This window comes from Pelophylax lessonae (assembly GCF_965119305.1).
Source record: "Pelophylax lessonae genome assembly, chromosome: 7".
In the NCBI taxonomy this organism is placed as follows: domain Eukaryota; kingdom Metazoa; phylum Chordata; class Amphibia; order Anura; family Ranidae; genus Pelophylax; species Pelophylax lessonae.
The window spans coordinates 3,479,607-3,494,536 of record NC_138774.1 but is presented as its reverse complement, the minus strand read 5'-3'; the positions used below and the strand labels follow the sequence as shown (position 1 = coordinate 3,494,536).

Below are 14,930 nucleotides of genomic sequence, written 5' to 3'. Positions count from 1 at the left end.
TCTCCTGTATCATGTCTTCAGTCTCTGACCATCTCCTGTATCATGTCTGCAGTCTCTGACCATCTCCTGTATCATGTCCTCAGTCTCTGAGCATCTCCTGTATCATGTCCTCAGTCTCTGAGCATCTCCTGTATCATGTCTGCAGTCTCTGACCATCTACTGTATCATGTCCTCAGTCTCTGACCATCTCCTGTATCATGTCTGCAGTCTCTGACCATCTCCTGTATCATGTCTGCAGTCTCTGACCATCTCCTGTATCATGTCCTCAGTCTCTGAGCATCTCCTGTATCACGTCCGTAGTCTCTGACCATCTCCTGTATCATGTCCTCAGTCTCTGACCATCTACTGTATCACGTCTGCAGTCTCTGACCATCTCCTGTATCATGTCCTCAGTCTCTGACCATCTCCTGTATCATGTCTGCAGTCTCTGACCATCTCCTGTATCATGTCTGCAGTCTCTGACCATCTCCTGTATCATGTCTGTAGTCTCTGACCATCTCCTGTATCATGTCCTCAGTCTCTGACCATCTCCTGTATCATGTCCTCAGTCTCTGACCGTCTACTGTATCATGTCCTCAGTCTCTGACCATCTCCTGTATCATGTCCTCAGTCTCTGACCATCTCCTGTATCATGTCCTCAGTCTCTGACCATCTCCTGTATTATGTCCTCAGTCTCTGACCATCTACTGTATCCTGTCTGTAGTCTCTGACCATCTCCTGTATCATGTCTGCAGTCTCTGACCATCTCCTGTATCATGTCCTCAGTCTCTGACCATCTCCTGTATCATGTCTGTAGTCTCTGAATATCTCCTTTAGCAAGTCTCCAATCTCTTACTCAAACTTAAACACATTGCTAATATTAGCTATCTATCTATGCTGAAGGTAGGACTGTGCAGGGGAGGCAGAGAGTGCAAAAGGGGGAACTGAGATTAGAGAGACGGAGGGCAGACTGCAAGGGGCACTGTGATGGGGGGCTGTGAAATTTGTGCAAAAAATATTCTTGAAAACATTACAATTTTTTGTGGGTGTTTTTACATTTTAAAGTCGGGGGGGGGGGGGGGGTGCCAGATATAGGATCCGCCCCGGGTGCCAAATGCTCTAGGTAAGCCACTGGTCTGTAGGGTTCAATATTGAGTTGGCCCACCCTTTGCAGCTATAACAGCTTCAACTCTTCTGGGAAGGCCGTCCACAAGGTTTAGGAGTGTCTATGGGAATGTTTCACCATTCTTCCAGAAGAGCATTTGTGAGGTCAGGCACTGATGTTGGATGAGAAGGCCTGGCTCGCAGTCTCTGCTCCAATCCATCCCAAAAGTGTTCTATCAGGTTGAGGCCAATCGCGTTCCTCCACCCCAAACTCGCTCATCCATGTCTTTATGGACCTTGCTTTGTGCACTGGTCCAAATAATTTGGTGGAGGGGGGATTATGGTGTGGGGGTGTTTTTCAGGGGTTGGGTTTGGCCCCTTAGTTCCAGTGAAGGGAACTCTTAAAGTGTCAGCATACCAAGATATTTAGGATAATTTCATGCTCTCAACTTTGTGGGAGGAGTTTAAGGATGGCCCCAAAGAAATTGCGAGCCAGGCCTTCTCGTCATACATCAGTGCCTGACCTCACAAATGTGCTTCTGGAAGAATGGTGAAACATTCCCATAGACACTCCTAAACCTTGTGGACGGCCTTCCCAGAAGAGTTGAAGCTGTTATAGCTGCAAAGGGTGGAGCCAACTCAATATTGAACCCTACGGACTAAGACTGGGATGCCATTAAAGTTCAAGTGAACAAAGGGGTTAACCCCTAATGCTGCACATCCAAGAGACCCTAGGAAGGTAGATGGACTGACAACCTCAGCCTGGACTCCGACCAGGCCACGCCCCCAACATGTTTCACTCCGCCCCCTGGAGCATAGTCATGGGATGCCATTAAAGTTCATGTGCATGTAAAGGCAGGCGTACCAATACTTTTGGTAATATAGTGTATATAGAGAGGGGTCCCAATACTTTTGGTGATATAGTGTATATATTACTATACGAAAGACACAGTATAACCATACAGGTTACGATGAGACGGGGAATAATGTGTGGCATGGGAAGGTTTTCTTAGAAGGTCTCCATTTGTCTCCTTCCATCACATATCCCCAAAATAAAAGGATTATTCCCCATTTCAGGACAGTGGGCGGGGCCATGGAAATTATTCTCCAATGGTTGTTGGCCAGATTTTAGTCTCTTCCCACCTGTATGGTTATGCGGTCTCATTGGGTCCCATGCCCTCCTCCATATGGTTTCCATACACTGCACTGATGATGGCCAACAAGCCTGGAACCGTTGTATGCAGATGTTCTCTAACATTAGTCTGGATTTGCACTATACACCAGATGTGGATGTGGCTAATGGGGTATAAAGGAATGATTTGCATAGCCCCGCCCACTGTCCCAAATTGAGGAATAATCCTATTTTTTTTTTAGACATGAGATGGAACGAAACCTTCTGATCTAAGAAGACTTTACTGTGATTGGACATTATATACAGAGCGACCCCCCCTGTGCCGATCGATGGTGAACATGGAACAACCAGGACTTCCATACAAAGTTCTGTCCTGGAAGAACCGCAAGGCCACCGCCGCCTTGTCTGTGGTGTATATATGTGAACGTGGCGTACCTCCGGCTGGTATCCCTGAGAACCCGTAGAGGTGACCTCCCCGACGTTGGGAGCGACCCCGCCCTCCATCCTCGAAATGTAGACGAGTCACCGGCCCAAATCCTGCGTACCTAAAAAGGCAACAATGTATTCTGTGAACAAAGGCCAATAACATGACTGCATTGATAACACACATAAATATGTACTCAGTATCTCACAAAAGTAAGTACACCCCTCACATTTTATTCTATCTTTTCATGTGACAACACTGAAGAAATGAGACTTTGCTACAATGTAAAGTAGTGAGTGTACAGCTTGTATAACAGTGTAAATTTACTGTCCCCTCAAAATAACTCAACACACAGCCATTAATGTCTAAACCACTGGCAACAAAAGTGAGTACACCCCTAAGTGACAATCTCCAAATTGGGCCCAATTAGCCATTTTCCCTCCCCGGTGTCATGTGACTCGTTAGTGTTACAAGGTCTCAGGTGTGAATGGGGGGCAGGTGTGTTAAATTTGGTGTTATCGCTCTCACTCTCTCATACTGGTCACTGGAAGTTCAACATGGCACCTCATGGCAAAGAACTCTCTGAGGATCTGAAAAATAGAATTGTTGCTCTACATAAAGATGGCCTAGGCCCGGGGTCCTCAATAGGCAGACTCCGGGCCGCCGCATCCAGACCCAGATGCGCCTAAATCTGGAACGCAGCAGCTGTCCCCCCCCCCCCCCGCATGCACCCACCCGCCCCTGCCGCTGTTGAACTCACAGCAGCAGTGGCGTACCAACGGGGGGTGCGGCCCACCCCAGGTGCCACGCACTGGGGGGGTGTCAGCCGGTGTCCTGCCTTGTGTTCTGTCATCGCATCTCAGTGTGAAGGAAGCTCCTTCGGTCCGTGCTGCTCGTGGGGGGGAGGTGCGGAGCCTCGGCGGGAAGAAGGTGAGTGCCCGACTGTGTGTGCTGTATAGGAGGGGGATGGGGCTGCTGCATATGGAGGAATCGATCTTTCCCTATTCCTCCTGCAGCCCCTGAATGCCTGAAAGATCGATTCCTCCATATGCAGTTGCCCCATCCCCCTCCTATACAACTTCCTTTTCTGGCCCCCCAGTGCTCGCCACCCCCCCTCAGTGCTCTTTAGCCCCCCCACTGGTGCTCTTCAGCTCCCCACAGTGCTTTTCATCCCCCCCTATGCTCTCTGGCTATGATATGGGGGGGCTGTGATGTGAGAGGGGGCTGTGATAGTGGAGGCTATGATATGAGGGGGCTGTGATATGAAGGGCTGTGATGTCAGGTGAGGGTGAGCTGTGATGTGGGGGGTTGTGATTGCAAGGGGGGCTGTGATGTAAGCGGGTCGCTAATGTTGGGGGCTCTAAATTAATGCCCTCAGTCTCCCTTTTGCTATCACAACCCCCTTTCACATTAAAGGGGGCTGTGACGTGAAATACCTGAGTCATAGCAGAAAAATTAGATTCGGACCTCTGCAGAAAGAAAATGTTACCAACCGGACCTCCGTGAATTTTAATTGAGTACCCCTGGCCTAGGCTATAGGAAGATTGCCAAGACCCTGAAACTGAGCTGCAGCACGGTGGCCAAGACCATACAGCGGTTTACCAGGACAGGTTCCACTCAGAACAGGCCTCACAATGGTTGATCAAAGAAGTTGAGTGCCGTGCTCAGCGTCATATCCAGAGGTTGTCTTTGGGAAATAGACGTATGAGTGCTGCCAGCATTGCTGCAGAGGTTAAAGGGGTGGGGGGTCAGCCTGTCAGAGCTCAGACCATACGCCGCACACTGCATCAAATTGGTCTGCATGGCTGTCATCCCAGAAGGAAGCCTCTTCTAAAGATGATGCACAAGAAAGCCCACAAACAGTTTGCTGAAGACAAGCAGACTAAGGACATGGATTACTGGAACCATCTCCTGTGCTCTGATGAGACCAAGATAAACTTATTTGGTGTCAGATGGTGTCAGGCGTGTGTGGGGGCAACCAGGTGAGGAGTACAAAGACAAGTGTGTCTTCCTACAGTCAGGCATGGTGGTGGGAGTGTCATGGTCTGGGGCTGCATGAGTGCTGCCGGCACTGGGGAGCTACAGATCATTGAGGGACCATGAATGCCAACATGTACTGTGACATACTGAAGCAGAGCATGATCCCCTCCCTTCAGAGACTGGACTGCAGGGCAGTATTCCAACATAACAACCCCAAACACCTCCAAGACGACCACTGCCTTGCTAAAGAAGCTGAGGGTAAAGGTGACGGACTGGCCAAGCATGTCTCCAGACCTAAACCCTATTGAGCATCTGTGGGGATCCTCAAACGGAAGGTGGAGGAGCGCAAGGTCTCTAACATCCACCAGCTCTGTGATGTCATCATGGGGGAGGGGAAGAGGACTCCAGTGGCAACCTGTGAAGCTCTGGTGAACTCCATGCCCAAGAGAGCTCCCCCATCGCAGGAAGATTCATTAGGTTGACTTTACTGGCAGGATTAACAGATATTTGTGGGACTTTGCAAGGGGACTCGTGGCGTGACGTAAGTGTAGGATAGTCCTGTAATTATGTGCTGCGGAACGGATTATTTTTTTAAGGAGAGGACAGAGATCGGCTTTAACACCATAATTAGTCTAATAAATCGACTTATTCTTGTCTTTTAAAATACCCGATAAATGGGACACATTCTATAAACCAGGATACCATCTGCATACGTCTGTATCGCTTGCACTTCTGGTACCGCTATTCACTAACCTAACCCATCCTAACTCCTAACCCGTCCAAACCCTAACTTCTAATTTATCCAAACCCTAGACTGTCCTAGCCCTCAATCCATCCTAACCCAACGTGTCCTAAACCTTAATCCATTTTAACCCTAACCTCTAACCTGTCATAACCCTAACCCATCCTAACTGCTAACCTGTCCTAATCCCTACTTTTTCCAAACACTAGTCTATCCTAACCCTTCCCCCATCCTTATCCTAAGCCTAATCCATGCTAACCTCTAAACTGTCCTAACCCCAAACCCTTACCTGTCCTCACTATAACCAATCCTAACTCTAAACTATAACCCATCCTTACCTCTAATCCATCCTAACCCTAACTTCTAACCTGTCATACCTCTAGCTCTTCTTAACCCCAATCAGTCCTGAGCCTTTACCCATTCTAACTTCTTGTCTTAATCCTTACCCATCCTAAAACCTAACCTCTAACCTATCCTGAAACCAACCCATCCTTAACCCTAATCCTGAGCCTTAGCCCATCCTAACCTCTAACCTGTCCTAACCCTAACTTCTAACCTGTACTAACCCTTACTCATCCTAACCCTAACCAGTCCTAAGCCTTAACCCATCTTAACCCTAACCACTAACCAGTCCTAAAATCTAAAGCATTCAAACCTCTAACCTGTCCAAACGCAAACCAATCATAAGCCTAACTCATCCTAACCCTACCAGTCCTAACCCTTACTCATCCTAACCCTAACCAATCCTAAACCTTAACTCGTCTTAACCCTAACCACTAACCGGTCCTAACCCTAATCTGTCCTAAGATTTAATACATTCAAACTTCTGACCTGTCCAAACACAAACCAATCCTAACCCTAACTCATCCTCACCCTACCAGTCCTAACTTCTAACCTGTCCTAACCCTAACTAATCCTAAACCTTAACCCATTCTAACGTCTAACCTGTTCTAACCCTAACCAGTCATAACCCCTAATCTGTCCTAACCCTAACTAATCCTAAACCTTAACCCATTCTAACGTCTAACCTGTCCTAACCCTAACCAGTCCTGAGCCTTAACCCATCCTAACCCTAATCTGTCCTAAGTATTAACCCATCCTAACATCTATCCTGTTTTAACAATAACCCATCCTAACCCTACTAAGTCCAAACCCTAAACCATACTAACCCCAACTCATCCAAACCAGTCACAAGCCTTAACTCATCCTAACCCTAACCAGGCCTAACCTTAACTCATCCTAACCACTAATATATCCTAACCCTAGCCCATACTAACCTAACCCATCCTAACCACAACTCATCCTAATCTATCCTAACCTTTGCCCATCTTAACCCTAACCCAACATAACCCTAGCCCATCTTAACTCTAACCCAATCCTAACCCTTGCCCATCCTAATCCATGCTAACCCTAGCCCATCTTAACCCATCCTAACCCTAGCCAATTCTAATCCATTTTAACCCTAGTCCATCCTAACCCTAGCCCATCCTAATCCTAACCCATTCAAATCCATCCTAACCCTAGCCCATCCTAATCCATCCTAACCTTAACCCATTCTAATCCATAATCCATCCTAACCCTAGCCCATGCTAACCCATCCTAACCCTAATCCATCCTAGCCCATCCTAATCCTAGCCCAACCCAATACATCCTAATCCTAACGCACCCTAGCCCATCCTGAACATCTTAGCCCATCCTAACCCTAACCCATTCTAATCCATCCTAACCTTAGCCCATCCTAATCCATCCTAACCCTAGCCCATCCTAACCCAAACACACCCTAGCCTATCCTAACCCTAATGCACCCAAGCCCATCCTAATCCAGCCTAACTCAAACCCATTCAAATACATCCTAACCCTAATGCACCCTAGCCCATCCTGAATTATTCTAACCCTAACTCATCCTAAGCCATCCTAGCCCTAGAACATAGTAATCCATTTTAGCCCTAACCCATCCTAATCTATTTTAGCCCTAACCTTAACCCACCATAATCCATCCTAACCCTAACCCATCCTAATTCACCCTAACTCTAGTCCATCCTAATCTATCCTGACCCTAACCCACCCTAATCCATTCTAACCTTTACCCATTCTAACCCTAACCCATCCTACTCCATTCTAACCTATGCTAACCCTAACCCATCCTAATTCACCCTAACCCTAGCCCATCCTAACCCTAGCCCATCCTAATCCTAACCCATTCAAATCCATCCTAACCCTAATCCATCCTAACCCTAGCCCATTCTAATCCATCCCAACCCTAGCCCATCCTAACCTTAACCCATTCTAATCCATCCTAACCCTAGCCCATCCTAATCCATCCTAACCCTAATCCATCCTAGCCCATCCTAATCCTAGCCCAACCTAAAACATCCTAATCCTAACGCACCCTAGCCCATCCTGAACATTTTAGCCCATCCTAACCCTAACCAATTCTAATCCATCCTAATCCTAGCCCATCCTAACCCAAACACACCCTAGCCTATCCTAACCCTAATGCACCCTAGCCCATCCTAACCCATCCTAATCCAGCCTAACTCAAACCCATTCAAATACATCCTAACCCTAATGCACCCTAGCCCATCCTGAACTATTCTAACCCTAACTCATCCTAATCCATCCTAGCCCTAGAACATAGTAATCCATCCTAACCCTAACCCATCCTAACCCTAACCCATCCTAATCTATTTTAGCCTTAACCTTAACCCACTCTAATCCATCCTAACCCATCCTAATTCACCCTAACTCTAGCCCATCCTAATCTATCCTGACCCTAACCCACCCTAATCCATTCTAATCCTAACCTATCCTAATCCATTCTAACCTTTACCCATTCTAACCCTAACCCATCCTAACCCTAGCCCATCCTAATCTATCCTAACCCTAACCTATCCTAGTTCATTCTAACCCTAACCCATTCTAACCCTAACCCATCCTAACCCTAGCCCATCCTAATCCATCCTAACCCATCCTAACCCTAGCCCATCCTACCCCATTCTAACCCTAACCCATCCTAATTCACCCTAACCCATCCTAATCCATCCTAACCCTAACCCATCCTAATCCTAATCTATCCTGACCCTAACCCATCCTAATTTGTCCTAATTATACAGCCGGGTATACATGTATGGACAATTCCATGTCCGTCTCCCCCTCTCTATTCCACAGAAGTTGGCTGGCTTTTGTCCAATGGTCCTGCGGAAAACCAATATTCAATCAGCTGTTGCAGCCAATTGGCTGCAGCACTGTTCTGTGTATTCTGACGGGGGGGGCGGGGGGACACCCTTATGTCACTGGAAATTCCCATAATGCTTTTAGTGGGATCCTTGGAAAGCAATGGTGGTATTTGTAGTAACACACAATGACGAGATGGCTCTCCCCTGCACCACCAGTGGCCTCACAGCTGCCCATGCACCCCTTCATGGTCTCCCATCAATATTTCCGGCTCGGCCATCCCACCTTTACTTCATCACTTCCAGGTTTGGAGGTCACTTCTCCCAGCTGCTGTGGCCGAGAAGAAGCTAATGGCATCAATAGAGGGGGTATATCAGGTGGGTGGGGGTAGATCAATATATAGGGGATATGTATATGGGGGGGAGGGTGGGGCAGTATATGGGGTAGGGAGTAGATCCGTCTATAGGGGATCAGTATATGGGGGCGGGGTATATCAGTGTATAGGGGATCAGTATATGGGGGTGGGATGGATCAGAGTATAGGGGGATCAGTAAATTGGGGAGGGGTGGACAAATTTATAGGGGAACAGTATATGGGGGGTGGGGTGGATGAGCGTACAGGGGAACAGTATATGGGGGTGGGGGTAGATCAGTGTATAGGGGAGTCAGTGTATAGGGGGATCAGTATATGGGGGGGGTGGATCAGTGTATAGGGGGTTCAGTATATGTGTGGTGGATCAATGTATAGGGGGTCAGTATATGGAGGGTGGATCAGTGTATAGGGGGATCAGTGTATGGGGGGGGGGGGGGTTGATCAGTGCATAGAGGGTCAGTATATAGGGAAGTGGATCAGTGTAGCGGGGGATCAGTGTATAGGGGCTTCAGTATATGTGGGGTGGATCAATGTATAGGGGGATCAGTATATGGGGGGGTTGATCAGTGCATAGGGGGGTCAGTATATAGGGAAGTGGATCAGTGTATAGGGGATCAGTATATGGGGGAGTGGTGGGGGATCAGTGTATAGGGGGATGAGTGTATAGGGGGATCAGTATATGGGGGCAGTGTATAGGGGGAACAGTATATAAGGGGGGGTAGATCAGTGAATAGGGAAATAAGTATATGGACGAGATCAGTGTATAGGGGATCAGTATATGGGGGTGAGTCCATGTATAGGAGGATCAGTATATAGGGGGTGGGGTAGATCAGTGAATAGGGCAATAAGTATATGGGGGGGGTCAGTGTATGGGGGATCTGTATATGGGTGGTCGTGCAGTGTACAGGGGGATCAGAATATAGGGCTGGGGTAGATCAGAGTGCAAGAAGATCAGTATATGGGGGTTGGGGGTAGATCTGTGTATAGGTGTATATGGGTATAGGTAGTATATGGGGGGAGTGGATCAGTACATAGGGGGATCAGTGTATAGGGGATCAGTATACTGGGGGGTGGAGGTAGATCAGTGTAGAGGGGATCAGTAAATGGGGGGGGTGGGGGTAGATCAGTGCCTCGGAGGATCAGTATATGGGGGGAGGGTGATCAGTGTATAGGGGACCAGTAAATGGGGGGTGGGGCGGATTAGTGTATAGGGGGAATCGGTATATGGAGATGGGGTTGATCAGAGCATAGTGGGGATCAGTATATGGGGGGTGGATCAGTGTAAAGAAGATCAGTATTTGGGGGGTGGGGGTAGATCAGTGTGTATAGGGGGGTCAGTATATAGGGGGGGGTGGATCAGTGTAAAGAGGACCAGTATATGAGGGGGGAGGATCACTGTATAGAGGGATCAGTATATGGGGGGTGGATCAGTGTATAAGGAGGATCAGTATATGGGGGCTGGGAGTAGATCAATGCATGGGGGGATGAGTATATGGGGAAAGGGGGCAGGGTGTACAGGGGAAAAGTAAATGGGGGGGTGGGGGTAGATCAGTTTATAGGGGAATCAATATATGGGGGGGGGGTGGATCACTGTATAGGAGATCAGTATATTGGGGGTGGGGGTAGATCAGTGGATGGGGAAATCAGTAAATGGGGGGGGGGTAGATCAGTGAATAGGGGGGCAGTATATGTGGGGTAAGAGTAGATCCGTGCATAGGGGGATTGGTATATAGGGGGTGGGGTACATCAGTGTATAGGGGGATCAGTATATGGGGGTGGGGTAGATCTGTGTAAAAGGGGGTCAGCATATGGCGGTAGATCAGTGTATAGGGGGATCAGTATATGGGGGGGAGGGGGGTCAGTGTATAGGGGATCAGTATATGGGGGAGGGTGGATCACTGCATAGGGGGATCAGTATATAGGGGGTGGGGGAGATCAGTGAATAGGGGGGTCAGTAAATGGGGGGGTGAGTGTATAGGGGGATCAGTATATAGGGGGTGGAGGAGATCAGTGAATAGGGGGGGTCAGTATATGGGGGGGTGAGTGTATAGGGGGATTAGTATATAGGGGGTGGAGGAGATCAGTGTATAGGGGGGGGTCAGTATATGGGGGGGGGGGGGGTTAGTGTATAGGGGGATTCGTGTATGAGTGGTGGGGTAGATTGGTAAATAGGGGAATAAGTATCAGTGTATAGGGGGATCAGTATATAGGGGGTGGAGGAGATCAGTGAATAGGGGGGGTCAGTATATGGGGGGGGGGGTCAGTGTATAGGGGGGTCAGTATATGGGGGGGGGGGTCAGTGTATAGGGGATTAGTAGTACAGTGTATGGGGGAATAAGTAAGTGGGAGTAGAGTTATGTAGCACAGTGTATTGGGGAAATTGGGGGTGGGGTTCTGTAGTTTAGGGTTTAGGAAAATTGCAGGGGGGGGGGTTCTGTGTGTGTACAGGGTATAGGGGCGGGGTTGGGTGTGTGTATAGGTAAATTGGGGCGGAGTCTTGTGGTACACTGTATAAGGGGCGGGGTGCAGTGTGTATAGGTTAACTGGGGGATGAATCTTGTAGCACACGGTATAGGGGGAGGGGAATTGTAGCACACGGTATAGGGGGAGGGGAATTGTAGCACACGGTATAGGGGAGGGGAATTGTAGCACACGGTATAGGGGGAGGGGAATTGTAGCACACGGTATAGGGGGAGGGGAGTATTGTAGTATAGGGGGCAGGGTTGGATGTGTATATGTGAATTGGGGGCGGAGTCTTAAAGCACATTATTTAGGGGTGGAGTCCTGTAGTACACAGTATAGGGGGCAGGGTTGGATGTATATAGGTGAATTGGGGGTGGGGTCTCGTAGTACACTATATAGAGGGCGGAGTCCTGTAGTACAGGGGGCAGAGTTGTGTAGTGCACTGTATAGGGGGCGGAGTCCTGTAGTACAGGGGGCGGAGTCCTGTAGCAGACATTGTATCCTCCCCGGGAAGTGGGGGGATGGAGATGATACAATGTTTCTCTCGGGAGATCATGTGATCGCTGTGCGGAGCTGTCACTGCGCATGCTCGGTTCCCCTCCCCCCTCCAGTCTCAGGCCGGGGAGTTCTCTATTAACCCCTCCATTGCCGGTTCCGCCCCCCTCTGGGCCCCGATCACAGCCCCCCACCCCCCCATCCTCCGTGTCCCCCCATCCATACCCCCCAACACCGCCATCCCCTCCCCCCTCCGGGCCGCACCTCCCCCCTCCGGGCCACCCCCCAGCCCTCTCCTCACCTCCCCCCGGGCCCGGATTCAGGGGCCCCTCCGGCTCCTCTCCGCTCCGCTCCAGACAATGAAATCAGCCGTCCGATCATCAATTCTCATCATGATCGTGACGTCACAGCAGACAGCGGCCAATAGGAGGCCGAGATCATCGGGGGCCTGACATTCCCGGGGGGAGGGGGTATGGAGTCCATACTGGGGGAGGGGAACCTCCTCTGTACGATATCACCCCGATATCTGACCGATCTGAGGGGGAGGGGTGATATATGGGGGGATCTGTACATTATAGGAGGGGGAGGGGTGATATATGGGGAGATCTGTACATTATAGGAGGGGGAGGGGTGATATATGGGGAGATCTGTACATTATAGGAGGGGGAGGGGTGATATATGGGGATCTGTACATTATAGGAGGGGGAGGGGTGATATATGGGAGATCTGTACATTATAGGAGGGGGAGGGGTGATATATGGGAGATCTGTACATTATAGGAGGGGGAGGGGTGATATATGGGAGATCTGTACATTATAGGAGGGGGAGGGGTGATATATGGGGAGATCTGTACATTATAGGAGGGGGAGGGGTGATATATGGGGAGATCTGTATATTATAGGAGGGGGAGGGGTGATATATGGGGAGATCTGTACATTATAGGAGGGGGAGGGGTGATATATGGGAGATCTGTACATTATAGGAGGGGGAGGGGTGATATATGGGGAGATCTGTACATTATAGGAGGAGGAGGGGTGATATATGGGGGAGATCTGTACATTATAGGAGGGGGAGGGGTGATATATGGGAGATCTGTACATTATAGGAGGGGGAGGGGTGATATATGGGGAGATCTGTACATTATAGGAGGGGGGAGGGGTGATATATGGGGAGATCTGTATATTATAGGAGGGGGAGGGGTGATATATGGGGAGATCTGTACATTATAGGAGGGGAGGGGTGATATATGGGAGATCTGTACATTATAGGAGGGGGAGGGGTGATATATGGGGAGATCTGTACATTATAGGAGGAGGAGGGGTGATATATGGGGAGATCTGTACATTATAGGAGGGGGAGGGGTGATATATGGGAGATCTGTACATTATAGGAGGGGGAGGGGTGATATATGGGGAGATCTGTACATTATAGGAGGGGGAGGGGTGATATATGGGGGAGATCTGTACATTATAGGAGGGGGAGGGGTGATATATGGGAGATCTGTACATTATAGGAGGGGGAGGGGTGATATATGGGGAGATCTGTACATTATAGGAGGAGGAGGGGTGATATATGGGGAGATCTGTACATTATAGGAGGAGGAGGGGTGATATATGGGGAGATCTGTACATTATAGGAGGAGGAGGGGTGATATATGGGAGATCTGTACATTATAGGAGGGGGAGGGGTGATATATGGGGAGATCTGTACATTATAGGAGGGGGAGGGGTGATATATGGGGAGATCTGTACATTATAGGAGGGGGAGGGGTGATATATGGGGATATCTGTACATTATAGGAGGAGGAGGGGTGATATATGGGAGATCTGTACATTATAGGAGGGGGAGGGGTGATATATGGGAGATCTGTACATTATAGGAGGAGGAGGGGTGATATATGGGAGATCTGTACATTATAGGAGGGGGAGGGGTGATATATGGGGAGATCTGTATATTATAGGAGGGGGAGGGGTGATATATGGGGAGATCTGTACATTATAGGAGGGGGAGGGGTGATATATGGGAGATCTGTACATTATAGGAGGGGGAGGGGTGATATATGGGGAGATCTGTACATTATAGGAGGGGGAGGGGTGATATATGGGGAGATCTGTATATTATAGGAGGGGGAGGGGTGATATATGGGGAGATCTGTACATTATAGGAGGGGGAGGGGTGATATATGGGAGATCTGTACATTATAGGAGGGGAAGGGGTGATATATGGGGAGATCTGTACATTATAGGAGGGGGAGGGGTGATATATGGGGAGATCTGTACATTATAGGAGGGGGAGGGGTGATATATGGGGAGATCTGTACATTATAGGAGGGGGAGGGGTGATATATGGGGGAGATCTGTACATTATAGGAGGGGGAGGGGTGATATATGGGGAGATCTGTACATTATAGGAGGGGGAGGGGTGATATATGGGGAGATCTGTACATTATAGGAGGGGGAGGGGTGATATATGGGGGAGATCTGTACATTATAGGAGGGGGAGGGGTGATATATGGGGAGATCTGTACATTATAGGAGGAGGAGGGGTGATATATGGGGAGATCTGTACAGTATAGGAGGGGGAGGGGTGATATATGGGGAGATCTGTACATTATAGGAGGAGGAGGGGTGATATATGGGGAGATCTGTACATTATAGGAGGAGGAGGGGTGATATATGGGGAGATCTGTACATTATAGGAGGAGGAGGGGTGATATATGGGGAGATCTGTACATTATAGGAGGGAGGAGGGGTGATATATGGGGAGATCTGTACATTATAGGAGGAGGAGGGGTGATATATGGGGAGATCTGTACATTATAGGAGGAGGAGGGGTGATATATGGGGAGATCTGTACATTATAGGAGGAGGAGGGGTGATATATGGGAGATCTGTACATTATAGGAGGAGGAGGGGTGATATATGGGAGATCTGTACATTATAGGAGGGGGAGGGGTGATATATGGGGAGATCTGTACATTATAGGAGGGGGAGGGGTGATATATGGGGGAGATCTGTACATTATAGGAGGGGGAGGGGTGATATATGGGGAGATCTGTACATTAT

At 49.0% G+C, this 14,930-nt stretch overlaps 1 protein-coding gene across 3 annotated transcripts in view; it reads right to left on the bottom strand.

The window, feature by feature from the left end:
• HDX (highly divergent homeobox) overlaps positions 1 to 12,315 on the bottom strand; it is a 154,191-nt gene extending 141,876 nt beyond the window's left edge. For 2 of the 3 annotated variants that reach the window (XM_082263846.1, XM_082263847.1), the window contains exons 1-2: positions 12,167 to 12,314; positions 2,651 to 2,760 (exon numbers count right to left, since the gene is read on the bottom strand). In XM_082263846.1, the coding sequence (XP_082119972.1) occupies positions 2,651 to 2,719 (69 nt within the window). In that variant the 5' untranslated portion in view covers positions 2,720 to 2,760; positions 12,167 to 12,314. Of the gene's footprint in view, positions 1 to 2,650; positions 2,761 to 12,166 lie in introns of all 3 variants that reach the window. The other variant, XM_082263848.1, reaches the window with a different exon arrangement.
• Between the last annotated feature and the right edge of the window lie 2,615 nt (positions 12,316 to 14,930).